Source organism: Rhopilema esculentum, chromosome 21 (assembly GCF_057945365.1).
Source record: "Rhopilema esculentum isolate cy_ngs chromosome 21, ASM5794536v1, whole genome shotgun sequence".
In the NCBI taxonomy this organism is placed as follows: domain Eukaryota; kingdom Metazoa; phylum Cnidaria; class Scyphozoa; order Rhizostomeae; family Rhizostomatidae; genus Rhopilema; species Rhopilema esculentum.
In genome coordinates this window covers 11,960,702-11,982,943 of record NC_142835.1, presented here as the reverse complement: position 1 = coordinate 11,982,943, position 22,242 = coordinate 11,960,702, and the positions used below count along the sequence as shown (strand labels likewise).

The following is a 22,242-nucleotide window of genomic DNA, read 5'->3' as shown; positions in this document are numbered from 1 at the left end:
ATGTGATAATGATTTCAGTTCCTGTGATCTTATATCAAAATCAAATGATATCAAAAAACCCAGCCGGGTCGCCTGTCTATGTCAATTGAACCGTGAAAACAAATCTGACTATAGTCACGTGCTTATGACCAAAAGGTCTGTAAACTTGAATCTCATTGGGTTGTAATTCATGACAGACGATATTTGATTGGCTGCATGCGGGATAGTCGCAACAACTTAGAAAATTGCGCGGTAATGTTCTAAGATAGTCACGTGGGCATTACTACAAATGGTCTATCAAGTATCTATCAAGTCTGGACTAGTCTAGCATTTGATCGCGTGGCACATCGCACGAAAGAAAGCAAATTGTTGAGAAAGTCGTGATACGGCCAAGAAAAGCCAAGCTGAAAACATTGATGTAAATCTGTCTTATAAAAGGTAGGTGTAGCGGAATCATTCTTCACGCAAGTTTTGATGTAAATGCAATTTATTCAACCTCAAGTGTAGTGCTTGGTGAACTGCCCTTAGGCCGTCGTCGAACATACCAGAAGAATTTGCCGCGCACGATATTTGAATATTTAGGTTCGTAATTCGTGAACAGTCGTGCGTGTAAAATCCTAATTGGAATAATCCAACTGCGAAATGACCTTCATTATACAATCGGTAGACCTCCCGCACAACTTCTTGTGCTTTCTTAGACCTGCAGGGCATCATGCATAGTTTTAATGGGTCTTGTAAAGTTTTGTAATAAAAAATAAATTGAAAGACACTTCTAACAATCTTTTAACCACCTGAAACTTGAAGCACACTTCTAAACCCCTACCCCTCTACTTCTAAATTTTTTCTTTTTTTCCACATTTATTTTGGTTTCTTATGACTTATTCTTCTTTATCAATTAACTTTACTGTTCTGTTATGTTCAATTCAAAATAAAATCTATACATAATCTTATGATACTTTCATGTGTCCTTCAGCATAATAAAAACTTATTGACTTTTTTGGACATCTTATTGTTTTAATTTTTGAAATTTCTAGAAATGGTTTTTTATGTCAGTATATCGTAAATAATATTTGTGTTTGCTGAAAAAGATTTTGAGATTAAGTTTGATTTTGAGTTTATAATAGGAGAAGTTACCAAGGTCTCCATATTTTCAAACTAAACCTTGATTCCACCAAACAAGGATTTAATCATTCTCTAGCATTACGCCTGGAATAACATTCCAGTTCATATCAGAGAACTGTCATCACTGCACCTATTTAAAACACATGTAAAAAGGCATTTCTTGAGCCTTGATAATTAATTCAAGCCCCTCAACAATGACTGCCAATCGGCACAAGAGGGGAACAATGTAGCTGATGTTTATATTGTACAATACTACAGAAAGTTAAATATGAATGAAATAAGTTAAATCCAGAATAGTTTTCAGGGCACGAGCAATTGACCCTGGCCCAAAAAGCTTACAACAATAATCATTCTTTATAAGAAATAGAAGGGGAAAAACTATTCACACAAGAAACTCAGAAAATTCACTGTGCCTGTCCTACTGCTAAAATTGTCTTCCTTCTGCAAGCTCTTACTATTATGACTGTTTAAAAAGTTTTTCGGATATTTATTGGCAATATTAACTTGTATTACTGTGAATTGTTTACACTTCATGTGTTACTAGTTACTGGAGAAAAGAAAAGCTTAGTACTGGGAACAGCAAGGAAACCAATTTTGTTCAATCGCTAATTGATATCTTTCTAGCCAGTTCTTTTTGTTCCTAAAGAAAAAGGCAAAATAGATGGACTTTAGTTATTGTGTTACAAGCCTGTGATAGCATATGAAATAAGCACCAGAGCATACTTTTGTAGTCTACTTCTCTAGCCCAAAAAAAATGCCAGAGAGGCTCGAGACCCCAAGGAGGCAAGCACCTATGGCTCTTTCTGTTTTTTGTATGATCAAGGTATAACCAAAGACAGGAAAGAGTTTTTTTGGTCATTCTGCTTTGTAAATAAGCTTTATAAAATCAATGAATGTACTTATACATTTTCAGTAGATTTGCCAGCAGTTAATTATGGACCCATTTTAAGAACTGAAAAACAGTGACACCAGAAAAAGCTGTGTTTATATACCCTTGTTTGTCTTGTTTCCCCCGAGTTTTTTGCAGTTAATAACAACTGTCCCATAGGATGCCTTATTTATCTGCACCAAACTAATAAATGACCCTGTTAGGTAAATACAGAAAATATATCAAATTATAAGATGAAAAGGAAGAAAATATCAATTACAGAATGCAGTTGATACCCGGGATATATTGTTACATATTTGAAGATTAAAAGAACACGTGTAGCCTAATCTTGACCTGTAGCCTGTAGAGTCATGCATGTGGTTTCCTTATGATCAGGATTTTTCTTTACGTGCAGTTCTACACAAATGTGGAGTTCTAAAAACTTGTTGTGCACCTGTAACAGCAGAAACGAACACAGCAGAAAAAAACAAACTTCAATAAAGGAACAAACGATAGCAAAAAGTTATCAACGATGATGCTCAAATTTAACAAACACCTTTTGGAAAAATGATAGGTGTAGAAAAACAATTGATAGTAAGAGGATATAGTGTAATCAAAACTTCACTAATGTTTTCATTTATGTGTCAAGAACCAGTTTGAACTCAATAAAAATCTAGTGCCAAAAAATTATATTGTCACAAGTTTCAAATTTGAATTTCACAGACTGTCAACTGTATACATACGTTTGTGATTAAAGCAGGCCTCTTCGGTAAAAAACAACCCAGGCTATGAAAGGCCCTTGCCAGTTTGGCTGCCTGGGCTATTCAGCCCTTGCAGAACTGTTGTTAATTTTTTTACATTTTAGTATTTACAAAGGCAAAAATACATTACCTTGCCAATTCTTCAAACATTTCTCACCTTAAGGAGGCATTTTTATGTGTATTACTACCTTTAAGTTTTGTATTACCACTACTTACAGGGAGACAAAAGCTTTTGGAACATAGCTTTTGGAATAACGCAAAAAAATTTTAGGTTTTGCTAGTCAAATGTGACTTTTTGGAAATACCTATTTTATATGTCATGACTTGTAAAGATACTTTTTGGTATTCAACAGCATGGTATAACATTTCTCATTTTGATTATTTGCAGCATTAACCACACTTTATGTTATTCCTTTCGTGCAAACACATTCCTATTGCCTGCGTCTCTGGGAAAGGCCTGACTAAAGACAGCTTCCTGCTTTGGCATCATAAATTTCATCCGTCTAATGAGCATTACTTGAATAATAAAGACAATATTAAAATTGTGTTAACATTATCTATCAAAACTCTATTAAATGTGTTCCATTCACTCAATTTTGTTTCTTGAGATTCTACACAATTGAGTTTTGTTACTTTGAGATGCTTTATAACCATTTTCCTTGTTTGTTTAAAAATTGTTTTTCTATTTATAATAATGCTTCCAAGTTGAATTAGAATCAACATTATAAATCAATGTGGAAAAACCTTCTTTAAAATAGAGTGATATACACTTTTTCCCATAGGCCTTGGGGACTGCGGAAGCAGCAGGGATGGGGACTGAAGGAGCTTTACCCCCCCCCCCCCCCAATGATAATTTCCAAAATGTACTCAAGACTAGGGGCGGACACTTGGTCAAATATTGGGGGGGTGCAAGCCTATTGTTTTAATAAGATGACGTCACATTTCCCATTGTTTTAGAACAAAATACCATTGTTCTCTAAAATATTGGGGGGGGCGGTCGCCCCCCCCCCCAAGTGTCCGCCACTGCTCAAGACCATACAAAAAATGCCCTGCTCTTGGTCTTTTAGCATGCTCAGCCTCCCAAAATGTTTTAGGCAATGAAGTATGCATAATTTCAGAGTCTACCAATACCAGCAAATAACATGCTTTTTATGCAAACTTGTAAGAACTAAGAATTATCCCTTCAACACAGTTCTCTCAAAAATTTTGTGCAACTTTAATTTTTCCTTAAAGAAAACCCTTTTCTTATTCATGGTTTTTTTCAAAAGGGAGGAGTCATGATTAATAGTTGGTGCTATGGGGCTAGATAAAGTTTTTGAAAAGGTCAAATTATTTTTAATGACCCATCTTATATTGACATAAACTTTGCAAACCCACTACTTTTTCTGATTTTATGCCCTCCCAAATCAATATCAGTTTCAGAAATACATATCTGCAAATGTTTTTGTGGCCCTTCAATCATCTGGTCCCAAATATATTTGTGTCAAACCTTTTTAACACAGGCCCTTTGGATTTTTTATAAGAAATTATTGGTAATTCTTGCTTGCCTAACCCAATATAAATCTGCTAACTTTAAAGTTGAAATAAAAAAGTTTTCCTTTGCATGCTATTGACAAGTACTGGGTTGTCTGAAATTCCAACAGATCAGAAACATTTCTATTTACTTTCTCCTACGCGTACCCACTCAAAGAAGTCCCAGGGTACATACACAGCTTTTTTGGGCACCGCAGAAAAGCGTGCTGCTATGAAAGGGTGCAGAACTCTATTTCAAAGAAGCCTTCCGTATTAGCGAATGATTATCGTCCTTTCAATTTTATCCTCTTCATGCTCTCCTTAAAGTACAGAATAAGTGATAGTGGCATGTTGATCTGCTTACTTTCTCATAAGACGGGTTCAAGTTCCCAAAACTGAAAACCGATGAATAGCCATTTTTGTAGTTGAAACAGAAATGGATGAAGCTTTGTAGATTACAAGGAATTATGGTTTATCAAAAAGCTTCTGTTTGGCATAAACGACTGGCTTAAAGAATGCTCCAAGACAGCTGTTTGAGGAAAATGTTTAGGGATTTTTTCATGTGGCACTCAAATATTTCAATCATGCATGCCAAGACTTATAATTATCCGCCGAATTATGCCTGCCCACGTGCTACGAGTGGAATCGCCGTAAATCTACTTGATCTAGTAGATAACTGTTTCGTCTGTTTGAAGCAATAAATCAGTGAAATCCTGTTTTGAGCAGACTGTTGCTGAATAATACGATAATCTATTGAAAAACTGGCGTACAAATCAGAAGCACGTAGAAGACTAAACCTGTTCGAATCAGAGCAAGTGACTGGTAGTGCGTGAATGGGTGCTGATAAAATTGAACAATTACGAATAAATGGGCTGGTTATGAATGGGCGGGCTATTGCATCACGCATAATAGGACAGTTGCAGTGAAAGGTACCTGTCATATTTTAAGGGTAGGAGAGTTGCCTGTGGTTACAGGTGAACAATCATTCGCACAATATGTCACGTGACCGAATGCAAACTCTAAGCACGTGATAAGATATGTATTTTTCACTAGAGCAAAGTTGATAGATATTTCATCATCTGGAAGACAGATATAAACAATGATGAGGGAGGTCGTTAAGAAATGTAGAACGCAGATGTAAGCATAGACGCAAATCGGAAAGAAACATAAACTTTAGGCAAGTATAGCTCTCAGTAGTCTACCACGTTGGATATATTTATTTTGATAAATACCATGTCAACAAACTAACTTGTATTATGAAACGAAGAGATTATGATTGGCATTCTATATGGATTGATATGCAAGTTTTTCGTAACTGTTTTGAGAATTGAAAAGATATTTGGCCACAGTTTGTGATATAAACATTAAATAAAAGCTATATGAATAGGTAGGGCACTATTTAGCAATATTGCCGTAGTGATAAGTGTTAAGATTTCAATTTCTTCTTGTCAGCAACTTCCAGCCACCATTGTTATCCTGTTTGGATTTAAGTGTAACTATAGTCCCTGACAAAGATCGCCTCCAAACTTGTTGTAAAACAGTGTAAATTCTAGGTAGTGTTTCATTTAACTATTCTGGTTGCCATCGGAGAGTTCATGAAGTTCTTCTTGCGATTTTCCTAAAAGAACATTACATTGAGTATAAAAGCAAGATAAAAACAGAAGTTGGAGATTTCCCGACACTTGCTGTCGGCATTTCAATTCATTTCATGGGGTTAGAAGGTTCTGTGCAAATTCCATTTCTTTTCTTGTTTAATTCTTCTAAATCAATGCATTGTAAATTAAATATTGACAAAACCGGCATCTTAAATAAGTTTGTTGGAAATGAAGTTGTTTTTGGTTTTAACAATTTTGTCGATAGTGAGTGAGGTATTGTAAGGACAAATTTTGTTTATGGTACGGAGCTGATCAAAAAGAAATTGCTTTTGCAGCTAATTTTAAGAGATCATTTGTTTTCATTTTTAAGATAATCGGCTCGGCCATCAGGCAATAAACCTAATTTACGAGCAACAATCACTGCTTGATTTCATTTATCAATCGGACCACCTTTTTTCTAAAAATTAAATTTTTCACTTATTTCTTGTCTTTCAGCATCGAACCCATTTGATAACATACAATAGACCCCACCTTGGCCCTACCTTGAGTTCAACAAAGGCATCTCGTTCCCATCTGCTATATTACACTTTAGAGCAATATTCATCTCCGCCCGTTCACTTGCTGCCTGTTATAATTTCCAACGTGCTACTGTTTTTGAATTTTATACCTCGTTAATGACGACAACTTTGGTGCTACAGTCTTATGAAATCTCATTTCTGGCCTTCGTTCTTTTGATAACTTTTTGCTTAGCGAATTGATTGATTAATAAATTTCTTAGTTAGTTAGTTAGGTAGTTAGTTAAGTTAGTTAGTTAGTTAGTTAGTTAGTTAGTTAGTTAGTTAGTTAGTTAGTTAGTTAGTTAGTTAGTTAGTTAGTTAGTTAGTTAGTTCGTTATTTCGTTAGTTAGTTATTTCGTTAGTTAGTTAGTTAATTAGTTAGTTAGTTAGTTAGTTAGTTAGTTAGTTAGTTAGTTAGTTAGTTAGTTAGTTAGTTAGTTAATTAGTTACTTAGTAAGTTAGTAAGTTTGTTAACTAGTTAGTTAGTAAGTTCGTTAGTTCGTTAGCATGTTATTCAATGTGTAATATGTGTCTCTTTTTTACAATTTAGCTATCCAGAACTATCCTTGAACAAGTATCGAATGCCTGTGCTTGAAGTAGGTTAACAGACTTGCACTGGCTTACGCCTCTTTTTATATTAGATTTCTTGAAATCTTCGCAATTTTTCCTTGAAATCTTTGTGCTAAGGTAAAAGCTGAAATACACGATCTGCTATGTGTCAAAGCTGTCAATTTAAACTCATCGTGTATTTCAGCCTTAAGCTAGCCTTTAGATAGGCGATCTGAAAATAGCGAACCGGCGATGCATACGCATTATAAAGAATTTCAATGTGATCACATGAAACTATCACATCAGTTGATCGTCTGAAACATACTTTTCATAAAGTGATCACGTGCAATTTTTCTCGTGATACTGCGCTGCCATTTGATAATAGGCTAGGAATATTTTCCTTTATTTGCTCGCTGCGAGTGCGCACTTTTCTTCTTGCACAAGCCCCTAAAGGTGGCCTCATGTCCATCCAAACGTTTTCTATATACGAGTTATTATATCCATCCAAACCTACACAACAGGAACTCATTGCACTAGGTTTTTTGTTTTTGAAACCAGGAAAAGAAACTTGTGGGATTTCGTTATGATATTTCATTACGAACTTTCTGTATTATCACTTTTCTAAGAAAACCTAAAGATATGGTCGTTTGGACCGCCTCTTGTTTTCTTTATCATCCTTCATCCAATCTCTTTTTTACGATTGTAAGGTGGTGCAATATGTGATAACATTAGTTCAATAAAAAGCACAATTCACTCCTAACACGCTGAATCGATGGGTGTATGAGTTTAACACTTTCGTCTTTGGTGCGGCTCCACTTTACTTTGCTTGTGGAATGAATTTCAAAATTAGACTTATATTTATCAAAATTTTGTGTTTTTGTATTTCGCGCTGCTTAGTCGCATTTATTTGATCTGCCTTCATTCGAAGTTCGTTTGAGCAGCTGGCTGTCACCTTTCAAAAATGAATATTTAATAGCCAGGCTTTTTCCTTGTGAAAGCCTCTCCAATTCACAAATTGGAAAATACGGATCGGTAAATGAAGGCGCAAACATTGCACATATTTTTGTAACGAAATCTGACGTGACATCACATCATATTTCTATGTTTCAGAAACGTTTAATGTTTAAAAATATCAAGCAATGCAAAATATTGGAAATTCATTCTTAGTTGCATATGTTATTGAAGAAGAAATTTTTCATAATTATCATTTTGTGTCTTCTTTAGACCAACGAAATGTCTGGTGAAACGGTGCAGCTGCAGGACAAGGTAATCAAGCACAGACTTTACGTTTAATGGCTGCCTCTCTGGCAATTAGTAACTTGATGGAAACTTTGAGCCTCTTAAAAGAACTCAAAACAAGCCCAATCTCTTTCAATCTAGCTCCGAAAATCAATGTTTTTCAGCTTCATGTTATTGACATTTTTATAGCTTCTTGTCGTTTTCCTCTTTCGTTCAAGTACCATACCTGAATTATTCTGAATTTCTCATTTTTTTAATATTTAGGCAAATGGTGGGGCGAAGGAGCCTTATGTGGTTGGAGACGAAGAGGGTAATGTCGTCATAAAGGTAAGTCGAAACGACGTTAAAAGCGTCAGGAGTCGTTAGCTGCTGATGCATTCCGTTTAGGGCTTGAATCAAGCCGTCACTGATGATGCCGTAGCATAAGGAAATTATTGCCGCCTGATTTGCATTAGCCGAGTTGATGTAAACTGATGTAAACTCTTTAATGCAGAAGGATTCACATGCACTAAACCCAAAATTCTCTAAATTGCGTTCCTAATTTAAGGTAATTTTCTAAGGAAAAAATAGGAGCTTTCCTGGAGTTTCTTCCGCGATATTTTCAAACAGCGCCTCATCTTTAGGGACATCAAGCCTTGCCTCTTTTGCTCTTACTAAGTAGCAGATTGTATAACAAGCATTCACTGCTGCCATTTGCCTGTTTTGTTTTGTCCTCTTCAGTCCCTCTCGAACTTGGCGTGTGAAATATGGCAGCTGAAAAAAACCTATATACGTAATCTTTGTCAGTAGTTTGAAAGTCTTAATTTAGAGTTTATCTATTTTACTTCTTCCTTAGGACAACAAGACTATCAATGAATTTGATCGATCGAGCAACTTGCCAGAGTCAATTTTCAATCTTGTGAACTCTATTATTGGCGGTGGAATAATAGGTATTTTCGTTATTTTCTTATTTGGAAGTAACAAAGCTTAATTTCCTTTGATAATCAAATCGTTAAACCTGCTGTTTTTACCTTCAAAAATCTTGTTTAACAACCATTAGGGATTTCATTGACCAAAAGGCCAAGATATACATTCAGTGTAATTTGTACCAATCTGAGCTGCTACCAGACGTCTGCCGATTGACTGACCATGGAAACTTCAGCTTCTAACATTGTTTTGAGACTAGGCCTGATATTCGCCCGACTGCAACTGAACTTTTTATCTGGGCTCAACATCTTCCATCCCAATTTCCAAATCTCAGATCAATTCGGTATTTTATGTGCCTTCGTTATTTATATCAGTTTAAGCAACTCTTTTGGTACCAGTAGCATTTTATGTTTATTTTTAAGGTTTGTCGTACTCGTTCAGAGTTGCCGGTCTGCCAATGGGCCTAATTCTCCTCGCCTTCTGTGGTGTTATAACAGGTAAGCAATTGAAGGAAATGGTTGAACTTTTCGAAAGAAATAGAAAATGTCAATACTGCAATTCATGTTCCAAAAACAAAAAGTATCTTCTTTTAAACATGTATATTGTTGCCAAAGAGAATAATTGGGTATTTGTAATTAGGAAGACAAAATTAAGATTCAAAATAGAATTCGTTGTCACTTTCAGATTTATTTGGACAGGCTAAAGTGGCCCTCAGTGATCAGCAATAAAGCAAATCGATAGCAAAAAGCTTTGTTCGAGGATCCCTTCTTTAACAGAACACAGCATTGCAAGGCACTTATAATAAGAGACAGATACATAAAAAGGGTTAAGTTGTGGTTTGAGCAACTAAGGACGTTTTTGTCTATCCGTGCATTGCTTGTGACGTCATATTTTGTTATCAAGACCAAGGTACTCAATTAAAAAAGCAATGATTTGCTTGTAGATTTTGCAATGATCCTACTGCTCAAGTGTGGTGCTCTTGCAGACAAATACACATACCAGGTAAATGTTTTCTAGATTACTGTAAGCGGTTACTGTATCTCTGTGCAGTCAGCTGTCTCTATTTCAATCCCACCGAAACACCAGTGTTGTTGCAATTTACCAATTCAGCTGATAAGGAGGCTACGTTTCTATGTCAATAAGGCAGTCAAGCTTTTTTATATCGCAGGAACAATGGTCATGTTTTGAAGTTACTAGTTTCAAACGTAGTAAAGTCTTGCTCACTCTGGATATTGAAGTTCGTAACCGAAATGCTCGCTTTGCTTATACCAACTGCAATTGTCTCTTAGATACTTAATTCCCCCATGTAAAATGGTCGATTGTTTAATGAAGCACCCAGCTGGTGTAGGTGGATATCATTCATAAGAAAAACGGGAGAGGTCGAAGAGAAGAGGAAGGACAAAATAAAAATGAAGTCGGGAGAGGAGAGATGCCAAGTTTAATTTTCCCGTTGTTGTTGCTGTAAGGCTGACATTTTCAGTATCAACGCTATTTGAGAGGCTGTCTTTTATGGAATATTCAACCTAAATGTTTTTCCAGGGCATGGTTGAGGCTGCATTTGGCAGAAATGGACTATACGCCATCAGCTTTGCGCAGTTTATTTATCCATTGGCAGGTGAGTGAGAATTGTCTGTTTGTTTACATCATGTTATTGATAGATTTTCATTGAGTTTTATCCTTAACCATGGATAATTTGGTAACTGTTCAGTGCTTTATTATGTATACAATTTTTTAAAAGTGGATTTCTTAGTTCCATATGATAGGATTCTTACCAAAAACTTAAAGAATGATTTGTAAATTCATGACATTGTACTCTTAATGTAGGTCTGACAGACACTCGCAATAGGCTGGTGTATTTGCGCATTCCACTGTACCCATCTCTATGACGATACCGCAACTCTGATACATCTATATGATCTAAATCAGCCCTATATGTGTGTGGCAGCTATCTAGTTATGTTTAAGCATCAACGAGGGCTTCCGATGAATCTCACCTTCATTTTCTCTGTCACTCCTAGTTATGATGGCCTACGGTGTCGCCATCTCAGACAACATCCCAAAAGTCTTTACGCGTACAAGTAAGTCCGTTATTTTGATTCTTGCCTCAGTTTTTCGCCTTTTATACTTTTCAATCAATTTAACCATGCTTACCATATATTTATTATGTGTTAGACTTTGCTATAAAACAATCGATCTTTAGTACATAGAGGAAAGTGTACTGAAATCTCATTTACGGCACATTCAATTCAAGTGAGTTCACACAAAAAACGGTTTAAATTAGGACAAATAAGTTTCTTCAAAGGCAGGTTGCATTTTGTGTAATGTTTATTTTTTTAAATTCTTTTAGAGTGTTGCTATTTTAGATTGAAACGTTCCTTCCCTTTTACAGCCTGAGATATATCGCTAAACAGCCAGTTTTCTCAATATGGTACCAGTAGGCTATAATGCCAGGTCTTAGCTCCACTAATAATTTTCCTATCCTCTTTTTGTAGTCGGTCCTGGTACAATATTATCAAACAGGCAGTTTATTAATGGCATGGCTACGCTGTTGATCATCCTACCATTGTCGCTCCCACGTAACATTGCCATTTTGGACAAAGTATGCACTCTTTCCCTATTTCCTCTTGGTTTCCTTGTCTTACTCACCTTGAAGTAAACAAGTCTATAAAAAATATTTTGTTTCTACACAAGATAAAAAATTATGATAACACCATTGTTAACTGCGGTTTTTTCATGCACTGGAAAAGCAACACTTTTTTAAATTGATTTTCAGCTTCCACTATGATCAAGGATGGCGTTCACAGAATAAAGCGGAAGTTTCAAAATTATTCCTTGATAGTTCAAGCTCATATATGTTTTCTTGTACACATATTCCTTTGTTTTTGCTATGAATTTTAAACAACACCCTTTAGGAATACATTCAGCTTTGCCCCTCACCAGAGATTTCTAAAACTCCACTGTTTAGCATGCAGTTTAAAGTCTGATTTGCGAATCAAAAATAACTTTCTTATTAAATGGACACAATTTGTGCTCTTTTCAAAAATTGCCTCAGAATATAGTCTTAAAGGACAGACATCAAGTGGCAACCAAAATATATTTTGAAAATGGATTTTCTCCAGTTTTCAGCGTTGTCCATTGTCTGCGTGTTTTTCTACTCACTGGTGATCTTAATCAGAGCCGGAACATTGGCCCCGTTGACGTAAGTTTTGTACTTAAATTCTCCGTAACTCATCTGTTGTTTATGTATTTACTGCATGTTCTACAGTTTAAATGAATTTTAATCATTTAAAAGTTGTTACTTGCGTGATTAATTTGATTTGTATCTTCAACAACGGTTATTTTTATGTAGCAAATTCGAATTTTAGCCAAATCTGCTAAAAAGGGACCCTTCTTTGTCTTATCATACACATATTGGTATGTTCTCCGGCTTCACAGAATGCGTCCTAAATGGTTGCATGTTAACCCTGTTTTATCAGTTTCTTAGTACCTAATCATGTCCATTTCAGAAAAGTCACGTCATTATTTGAGTTGAGAATTGAAACATCTTTTTACGATTTTGGACAAATTTTTTAAGCAAACTGTTTAATTTTCTAATGTACGCATTTTAATGAACTGGTCTTTTCTGCGTGATTGCTCTTTATGTATTTTCCTTCCAATTAAAATTCCCCAACTTCTCGACACTCTGAAACGCAATGAATAATATTCATTTACAGAATTATTCGTATCTGGCTCGAAAAATTTATTTATTTTTAAATATAAATCTGTTTTTAGCATTCCCTCAGAAGACGCCTGGGATTTCGCAAGAGGCGGAGTGCCACAGGTAAAAGTCTTCATCGTATTTTGCGATTAGTAAATGTGATAATTAACAATCTTTGACAGTCTATTGCAGTTGCAATGTGTCTTCAAGTTTATAAGTAACCTTGTGAACTACTCATAGCTATATTGATAAAACATTTTGGACATAATTTACTCTCTCAAGCTTTTTGGCGAGAGCCATCCATTATAGGCATTCCGTTTAATCTAGGGGTTGTGTAGAGAAAGCCTCAAGGTTCGCGTTGTTTAACATTTGTTTTGTTATGCGATGACCAACAGGCTTCAAGAAGTAAAGCTTTGTTGCAATCTGAGATCATCTTGAAATTCTTTATGTTGCATTATCATTAATAATAATTTTGGGGATTTAGAATTTGGTTATTTGAATTTTCGATGAAATTCCTTGCGGCCAAGTGCTTTAGTTCTGGATAACCTAGAGTTTTGTAAACCTTTTTCACCTGCAGCTAAAATCTTGTAATAATTGTTTTTCTTTTCTTATTGCATGAAATAGCACGGTGTGGTCGTTAACGCGGCTAGTAATAACGCGATCATAAATTTATGCGAATACGATGTGAAAATGTTTAAAATGCAAATATAAGGCAAAGAACGAGGCAAAAATAAAATGTATTCTAAATATGCAGTGCTAATAAAAACAAATAAGAAGGAAAATAAACTTGTGGAAAAGAGGACATTGCAAAGACAAAAAAGAAAAATATCCAAGAAACTACGTTCAAATATCATGAAACATAATAGTAACAAAATTAGAAATACACTTGGTTTGGTTGTAATTGTTTTGATATTTTGACAAAATATCGACTTTCTAGGGATCCTATTTCATAAGGACCGTAAGACAAACAATAATGATGATAAAATCAAACAAGTATCACAAACAATTATATTGCTGCAGGTTTTATTAAAAAGATCTATGGTATTGGCGTTAACAGCAAAACAGTTAATTCCATGTGAATTCCATTCCATTATATTATATTATAATTTTACAGAATTATATTTTTTCATATCATTTCATATGAGTCAATATTGCTTTGAATTGATTTTTTCTCTTGTTTTTTCCAGGCTTTTGGAGTCATGGCTTTTGGTAAGCTGTTACTCTTCTCTTTGAATCTCGTGGCTGTTTAATTTCATGAAGGATATAAATGATACCTGAAATGATTAATGATATAAATGTCACATTATGGAACACAATTTGAGAAGAAAGCCCTAGTTGATTTTTTGCTTCTTTGGGATCATTATTTCAGCAAAATCTCTTTGATTTGCATTCGAAAGCAAATTTATTACTTTGCCTTTGCCTAATTTATTATCTGTTATTTCAGCCTTCGCTTGCATGCACAATATTTACCCAATGTATCGTGCCCTCAAGAATACATCTGTGAAAAGATACAGCAAAGTTGTCCATTCATCAATTGCTGTTTCGTCTTTATTCTACATTGCTGTTGCCCTGGCAGGATATATCACATTCACCAATATGTCACAAGGTATTTTGTGTGATTTTCTTTATTTAGTTGTCATGTTGTCTGTCCAAAATAGCAACATCCACATTTACTGGACACTGGACACAGAGCTAGTTGGGGACTGAATTCGAGTTAATTTTTGTAATCTTTCATTTAAATGTCAAAATTGGGACTGACGTTTTTTCCTTTATGCTTTAATCTGCTATTACTCTGCAATTTAACTTGTGGGAGATTTATCTAACCATTTCTTCAAAATGTGTTCTTCAAATATTTGAACAGCTATACAATTATAGGATCTACAATCAATCCTCCATTCGAAGTACTTATTTGTTTTGCTTGTTCTTCTGTTAATTACAAAGCCACCTTCGTTGCCAAAGACTGACAGTTCAAAAGTTGTCAAATGATATGAGGAGCCTTATTAGCTGCAATTTTAGGCCTTATTAGTGTTTTTTGACAGTGATAGAAATGGGTTTCAGCTTTAATGTGATGTTTTTACGTTGAGAGTATTATGTTTATTTATTCCATGGTGTAAGGTCCGTTATTTCCCTGTTAAAGCAGTCCAGTTAGTAAAATCTTAACATTATCGAGATTAAAGATATGAAATGGCTTTGTGCTTTATTACCCCGTCCTCACACTGTTCTCATTTTTCAGGTAATTTGTTGAACAATTATTGTCCTGACGACGACCTGGCAAACGGCGCACGATTTATATTCGCGTTCACGATTATTTTGACATATCCTATTCAAGTTTTCATCGCACGAGAGGTGAGCTAAGATGCATTTAAATTTCACAGTTTCTTTATAATCGTTTTATTTGAGTTTTCTCTTATGCAATTAAATTTCACAATTCCTTTTTAATCGTTTTGTCTGATTTTTCGCTGATGCCAATAAATTTTACAGTTCCTTTATCATCGTTTTCTCTGCATCCGTTTCATAAAAAAATTGTTTGTATTTTCATGAATAGTTTTTCTATCTAGCAGGTTTTTTTTCCGCTGCTTTCTTTTAAAAAATATTTTATTTTCTCCATTCCTTAGGTCATAGAGGTCGGATTCTTCAAAGACCGTCCAAAATCAGTTATTCGGCATGTGGCAATAACCTTTGGGCTGATAGGTGTGGCCACTGCAGTTTCCATGGCAACTGATTGCCTTGGCCTCGTTATTGAAATAGCTGTAAGTACCGAACTCATGTCATCACGGTCAAGCTAAATCAGTCCTTTACAGAAAAATCTTCTTCATGCAATCAACCTATCCATCAATCAATCAATCAACCTATCCATAATTATGATGCAAATCACTTTGCACGATACCGTAAAATGATTGGAAGGGCCTAAAAGCTGTAAGAATAATCAGTAACATATTTGAACTTGCTGCCCGTTCCTTTCTGTTACAATTTTCCAACACTTCTGCCGAACATCGTTATCTTTACCTCGTAATGTCTTTCTTCATTTGGATTGTTCCAGCTTTTGTTCATGTCCGTATTAGCTTTATATTTCAAGTTCTACATTCATTAAAAAATTTTGACATTCCGTGTTTTGAATTTACAAATGACCAGAAATCATAATCAATTTCTTTTATTTTTTGTTGCAGGGGTGTTTCTCAGCATCGCCGTTAGGTAAGAAATTTTTAAAAATTTTCTGTGCCTGATCAATAAAACTAAATAATTTGATTTTATTAGAAAGATTCGTGCTCTTAGTCATGAAACGTTTTAACGATGGATGCAAAGCGATATATTTTCACACACCAAATCAATTTTCGATTTTTCAGGTTCCCTTTTTAATCAATTTTTCTCTTTTCACCATCTGATCTTTTTTTGTCTCACTCTTGGTGCAACTATCTCCAGGGGCAGAGACCAAGGTTTTTTTTCCTTGCCTCCTCTCCTCTCCATCCCTCTTTCGATATGGAAAATTAAGCATCTTTGAGATTATTTTAAATTCTACTTGTTACACACAATTATCTGTGATACCTTTAAGAAATGTCCATTTTATCTTGCAGCCTTTATATTTCCACCATTGTGCTACATGAAGTTAAAAAACAAAGGTTACCTTCGACGTAAGAACATAAAGCTTTGGCTTCTGGCCATATTTGGTGTGGCTGTCATGATTCTTGGTACAACGATGGCCATTGTAACCCAAGCTGGTAACTGCGCTTTCACTGAAACCCAGCGATACTGGTGTCAAGGAAACGGCCTGAAAACCGTCAACATGTCTTCAAATGGCAACCTCACTACCACCGCGCTGCCCTTGAATGCGACCAGAAGTATGTCATTTGTGTAGAGTTAGTTAATTATGAGAAGTAGTAAACAATAGTAGAATTTATGAAGACATTTAATAGAGATCAATGCACGAAATTGCAATATTGGTTTTGGTTGTCCTATTTGGAGTGACCGACGCTTAGAATACTATTAAATCAGCTCTGAGTGGTTTATTAGAAAAATTGAATTATGGTATTTTTGTGTTTTTGTAGTTTGCATCAGTATGGGTTTTGTTAGTTCGTTAGAATGGTAGTATGACGTTGTATTTTATCTTAAACCTTGCATTGATAGAATGCATATCGTTTTTGAAATATGTAGTGCACTGTTTTGAGTCTCTTTAGGCTTCAACTAGAGAACAAAAACAAAGATTGCAAAACCAGTCATCAAATAGGACACAAACTAAAGCACGTCAGTCTGTTTTAGATTTTAGGAGACGTTCCTTTTTATCACTTTATTTCAGTAGGTAATGTCAGTTAAGCTTTAGAGATCGAAATAGTCCCCAAAACAAAAGATTTATAAAAAAATTATGAGTTGGTTGAAGTACTTTTATCTTGATCACGGCAGAGGTTTGAGCAGTAAATAGTAAATCGCTGAGTTCGTCAGCCTGGCTGATCAAAGACCTTGGTATACATGCCAGATGGAATTTTTCACTTCTACTTCTTGCATTCATTCTTATCCCTGCAATTATTATAATATAAGGGTAAAGTAGATGAATATTATGTATATTTTACTTATATAGTTTGTTCATAGTTGTGTTTGCTTTGCTTTATTTGTTAGTAAAATGTTAGTTTTAAAGTAGTCTAGGACGGCAAGTTGCTTTAGTGCCCATTGGACGGTTTGGTTCTTTGCGGCGGAAATATCGTGGCTTGATGATCGATCGATTGTACAACACTCGATAAACTTATGCCTATCATAATTTTTGTTGTTTCTTTCAAGAGAACAAATATTCTCCAAAGATATTTCGAATGTCACAAATGCATTTGCCTACACAATTTCCCAAGGCTTAGGGGCGGACACCTGATCAAATATTGGGGGGGGCAAGCCTATTGTTTTAATAAGATGACGTCACATTTCCCATTGTTTTAGAACAAAAGACCATTGTCCTCTAAAATATTGGGGGTGGTCGCCCCCCCCCCCGCCACTGCCAAGGCTCAATAGTCCAAATCATTCCATATCCCTTTCGTCTAAAAACACTGATTGTAAGTATGCGATCTATAATAAGTAACTGCTTGCTGTCGGAGTGTTTAGACATTTTATCCCCAATCAACGAGATTCCGCTTTAACTCTCAACCAGTAGAAATCCTCCCACAGGCTAAGCTGCAATCCATCGTTTCTCATTCAAGGTGCACAAAACAGTCTTTTCAGTAAAAGACAAGACTTAGGTGCAGAAGCCTGATGATCCGTGGCATGGTCATCAAATGGGTGGAAATAAGTTAATCGCTGTTCGGTTTCCTTTCATCCTAGAAGAGGATTTAAGGAAATACGGACACAGATCTTGACTTCAGGCCAATTAGCCACAAATCGTTCTCTTTATTATTTAAGTTTGTGATTATTTCTTCTGCAATCATAACTCGTAAATTCTTGTAGGAAAATTCTTTTTAAAGCTTCGTCGATATTCAATATAGTTTAAACTTTAATGTTTTTAACATAATAGATATTTAAGCAGTTTTACCATATGCAGATGTGTCAAAACTATGTAGATATATGTATTCCCGTAATATTTGTTGTTTCTGAATTATCAAAGTTCGTTTTGACCTAAACTTGTTATTATATAATTTTAGAATAGAAAATTTGCGTCAAACTGATACCATGTTTCACTTCGAGCCTCGCTTACGGGTCATTTGCCTCACTTAGGAGATTATTAAAAAATGGCAACCGCGAACTGAAGATTGTGAAAAGTGTTACATACTTTTCATTTGTTTAAAGGTATATGTACGTATTTTTAATACGTTTAAATCTTCAAACAGGTCTTCTGTTGAAAGTTATGATCAGTCAAGGGATTGATACTAGATAGGGAAATTATTAATACAATCTAACCAATTGAGGAAATTTGCTCAATTTGATAGATATTCTGGTGTAAATTTGCAGGTATATATGTAGTTAAACACTCTTTTTCAAAAAAATTCAAATTCAATAAAATATGCTTATTATGCAAAATGGCGGCAATAACAACAGCAAAAAATGGTGCTAGCTTGTGACAAAATATTTTCAATCCTGCTCTATACTGAGTGCTGCAACTTTTTTTTAGATTTAAATAAGGATAAAACATGTGCCTAGGGGTATTTTTACTTTCATACATAGAAAGTAGGCTATGATAAAAGAAAATATACAGCAAATAGTGAAAAAAATCTAATTGGTAATGAGGTTTTGATGACTATAAGTATTTTTTCAAAGGTTTTATAAAATCCAAAATACCTTAAATCACTAGAGCTATATTCAATGCGTAATTTCTCAAAGTTTCAGGTGAATTGGTCAAGCAGGGAAAAAATACGCAAAAAATTTGTTTTCGAGAAAACGATGCAAAAGCTAAACAAACTTTAAAACTGAGTATATATGTACATTAGTTCAAAAAACAGTTTTTTAAAATGCCCCACATTCATAAACAGTGCCTTTTTTTCTTTATTAAAGTCCCAAAGTCCCTTTTTAATGAATGGCTCTGAGCCTTTTCCATCTTACTTTCACCGTTTCACTAGACTTTTCTTCCGCTTTAGCTAAACGCTCTTTGTCAGTTTTTAAGATGGCTGCCATGGTGTTTTTCCCATTCACTTCAAGACTGCTGCAATGGATGATGCACCATCATTGAACTGTGTGACTGCACTTGCAGTGCATAGTTCAACAATCAATTTTCCTTGGTATATCTTTTTAGGGCATCTTTTCCAGATAAGATTGTTGAGTGATTCGTTTGGATTCTGCGTATATGAGTCCAAACACGGAGATAGCAAGCTGTCCTCCGAAAATGCTTCATAAATTGGCCCAATTATTTGCACAATTGCAGGAGTAAGACCTTTCTTAGAAAGGAAAAGAGAGGTTTTATTGGTCACATCCCTTTGCCATCCACACCATGAGCTGCTGTCTTTAGGACACAGATGGTGCTGTGGGTTTTCTTCTGACGAGGCAAGATGATAAAGACTAGCTTTCACATCATTTGGTCACACCCTGGAAGTTTTGCTTTATAGCAAGAGCATAATAATTTTGCATGGTGTCTATCATCTTGTCTGTGTGTCTGTCCCTGCAACTGATGCCTTTGCCATCTGACAGTTTTTTGTTGAGTGGGAACTTTTCATTTTTCGCAAACGTGTACCTAATCTCCTCTGTACGTGTCCCACACATTCTTTTTTTACCATAATAACATCTCACTCCATAAGGCTTTGCATCTTTGGTAGTTTGAAATGTAGATGAATCACCATCTCCAATGAAGAAAACATATCTTAGACTGTTTTCTTGTCAACTGACCATGGTACCCCCTACTTCCATGGAACCAGATAACCCAACGTGGTTTGTTCCTGAATAACGATAATACAGTTAGCAAATAAATTTAGTACCAGAATGAAAATATAATAGTTTGATTGTTAAAAACACGACGTTTCGAGCATGTGCCCGTTATCAAGTGGATAGAAAAGAAACGAGCCGAGCAAAGAGAAGGCGAGTGATTTGTTCCTCATTCTAAACTATGCTCCAGTTTCCAATTCAGATACGTTTTTGAAGATTTATCCATGTTTTCATGGATCTCGTAACCTTTGCAACGCTTTGATTTGACTTCAAAGTCAAGTACTATGCCAGTTGTTACCGATATAGCAGAAACAATTCCATTTAGGGAAGCATGGCCTGGTTTTTGCCATGATCCATCAAAGCTTGCAGCCATGTCTGCTGATTGCTTCTTTTCTTTGATTTCTTCAGCAGCTATCTTCGTGCTCTGTTCAGCTTCTGCCACAACATAACTCTCATGCAAGGAATTAAAAGTTTTATTCTAATTTTTTCGGGTCATGGGCTTATTCATGGTCAACATCACGCAAAAATTTTGAAGGCCATCGTAACCAATGCCCAGGTTCCGTAGCGCCATGATTAGTCTAACATTGACTTCCATATTATTCTCTGCCTTTTTGCCTAGGACATTGATATAACGCGACGATGAAAACTGATGCTCCCAGAGGCACGTAGACCACTTCAACCTGAAGGCGACTGCGACACCTTGCTACCTCTCACAAATCTCCTCCAACACAACTCCTTCTTGCTTGCATCCTGGGCATCAAAGAACTGAGAAAACGTTTCTCATTACAGCGATACAAAATATGACAAATCCATTCCCTGATACTTGCTCGATATCATCATCAATATTTCTAATTAGTTTTGTAAGATTTTCCATAAACTCGATGTTTTATTCGTGTTGTTTCCTGAAAGCGGTGTTTCACCATACATCGGTATGTCGGCCCTAACTCCAGCATCCCAGACTGCAAAGTTCGCGTTCCCCGTGCAATAATTTTTTGCTCAATTCCCGTCCGCGCATTTTTGCAAATTGAGATTAATCCGCGCAGTTGGAACACGGACTTTGGTGTGAATTCCGCGTTATTTTTAATGTTTTCCATTTCAGAGTCTGGCAGACGCTTTTCCTGGCCAATAGCTGCGATTACTTCAAATCTAGAATAATCTTTCGTGATCGTGTTTAAGTTTGACTTTGCCTGCTCGGTATAAGGACGAGGTCATGTCACAGCCAGACTAATGAACTGCAGGCAACGATCTGCACAATCTAAGAAAGCTACATACTGCATCTATTTCAGCATGTTTATTGTGATCGGATTTCATGAGCTATTTAGATTCTGCATTCCGTAGACCTATGTCATCAAAACCAAATCATCCATGTCTTTAGCGACTGTAACGACATTACCTTCAACAAGAGTTCCATGCAGAATGAGCCTCGTATCTATGGTTGCAGTTAAAGGAAGCCGTTACTGGTCTGTTCTTGATTCGGACTTCCCCCTGATGTAAAGGTGGTTTGCAAATGTAGATTTTATTTGAGATTTATCTTGTGAGCATCTCTATTCACTTCACTATGACGAAAATCTTGCCATTTTACTCCTTGGAGCATATGCTGGTTATGATATTTCGATGTAAAATAAGATAATGCGGAGAAAAGTGAAGAAGAAAGTGTGGGCGAGTTCTTAATAGACGACGAGAGCGATGATGGTATTTGTTTGTACAGATGTTGGAAGAACAACTGTTTTTTTATGTAATTCTTAAAAGATCAATTTTGAGACGCAGCAGTAAGAAGGTGGTGACATTTTTCTAATTATACTGAAGAAACAACAAATACATTACGACTAGGCTCATTCATTCGTCCAGGGTAGCATCTACGTAATCCGTAGGTCGCTAACTATGACACTCCACGAAACCCTGTCACTAGACGTTCTTTTTATATTACCGTAGCTTCAGATGTTAGTCCATTCTTTAATATCGTCTGTCCATGTTCTGATTTGCCTTCCATTTGATTTCTTTCCCTCAATAAACCATTCCACGATGTTAAAAAACTGTGCCACTAGATCCTCTCGCAACATGACCAAAAAGCGCAGCTTCTCTTTTTGCAATGATGTCAAACAGCTTGGCGGTTGTATTCATTTTCTGTAGCACTTCTT

General features: G+C 35.7%; 1 protein-coding gene across 5 annotated transcripts; it reads left to right on the top strand.

The window, feature by feature from the left end:
- Positions 1 to 261: 261 nt before the first annotated feature.
- On the top strand, positions 262 to 18,420 carry LOC135684341 (putative sodium-coupled neutral amino acid transporter 11). 5 transcript variants are annotated; one of them, XM_065199871.2, is made up of 18 exons: positions 267 to 417; positions 6,945 to 6,990; positions 8,168 to 8,209; positions 8,447 to 8,509; positions 9,018 to 9,111; positions 9,511 to 9,585; positions 10,032 to 10,090; positions 10,628 to 10,703; positions 11,106 to 11,165; positions 11,580 to 11,686; positions 12,207 to 12,286; positions 12,859 to 12,907; positions 13,972 to 13,993; positions 14,229 to 14,390; positions 15,018 to 15,130; positions 15,400 to 15,534; positions 15,952 to 15,976; positions 16,357 to 18,420. In XM_065199871.2, exons 2-18 carry the CDS (start codon positions 6,976 to 6,978, stop codon positions 16,635 to 16,637), a joined length of 1,458 nt encoding a protein of 485 aa, XP_065055943.2. In that variant the 5' UTR covers positions 267 to 417; positions 6,945 to 6,975; the 3' UTR covers positions 16,638 to 18,420. The 5 variants fall into 5 exon arrangements, with proteins under 5 accessions (XP_065055945.2, XP_065055943.2, XP_065055944.2 ...); XM_065199872.2 differs by lacking the exon at positions 267 to 417 and adding an exon at positions 3,759 to 5,171; XM_065199870.2 differs by lacking the exon at positions 267 to 417 and adding an exon at positions 5,199 to 5,419.
- The last annotated feature ends 3,822 nt before the right edge of the window (positions 18,421 to 22,242 follow it).

Excerpts from the sequence above, each read along its gene's own strand:
- LOC135684341 (XM_065199871.2), top strand. Across the intron at positions 9,112-9,510 it reads TATTGGCGGTGGAATAATAG|GTTTGTCGTACTCGTTCAGA; the intron begins GTATTTTCGTTA and ends TTTATTTTTAAG. Across the intron at positions 15,977-16,356 it reads TTTCTCAGCATCGCCGTTAG|CCTTTATATTTCCACCATTG; the intron begins GTAAGAAATTTT and ends TTTATCTTGCAG.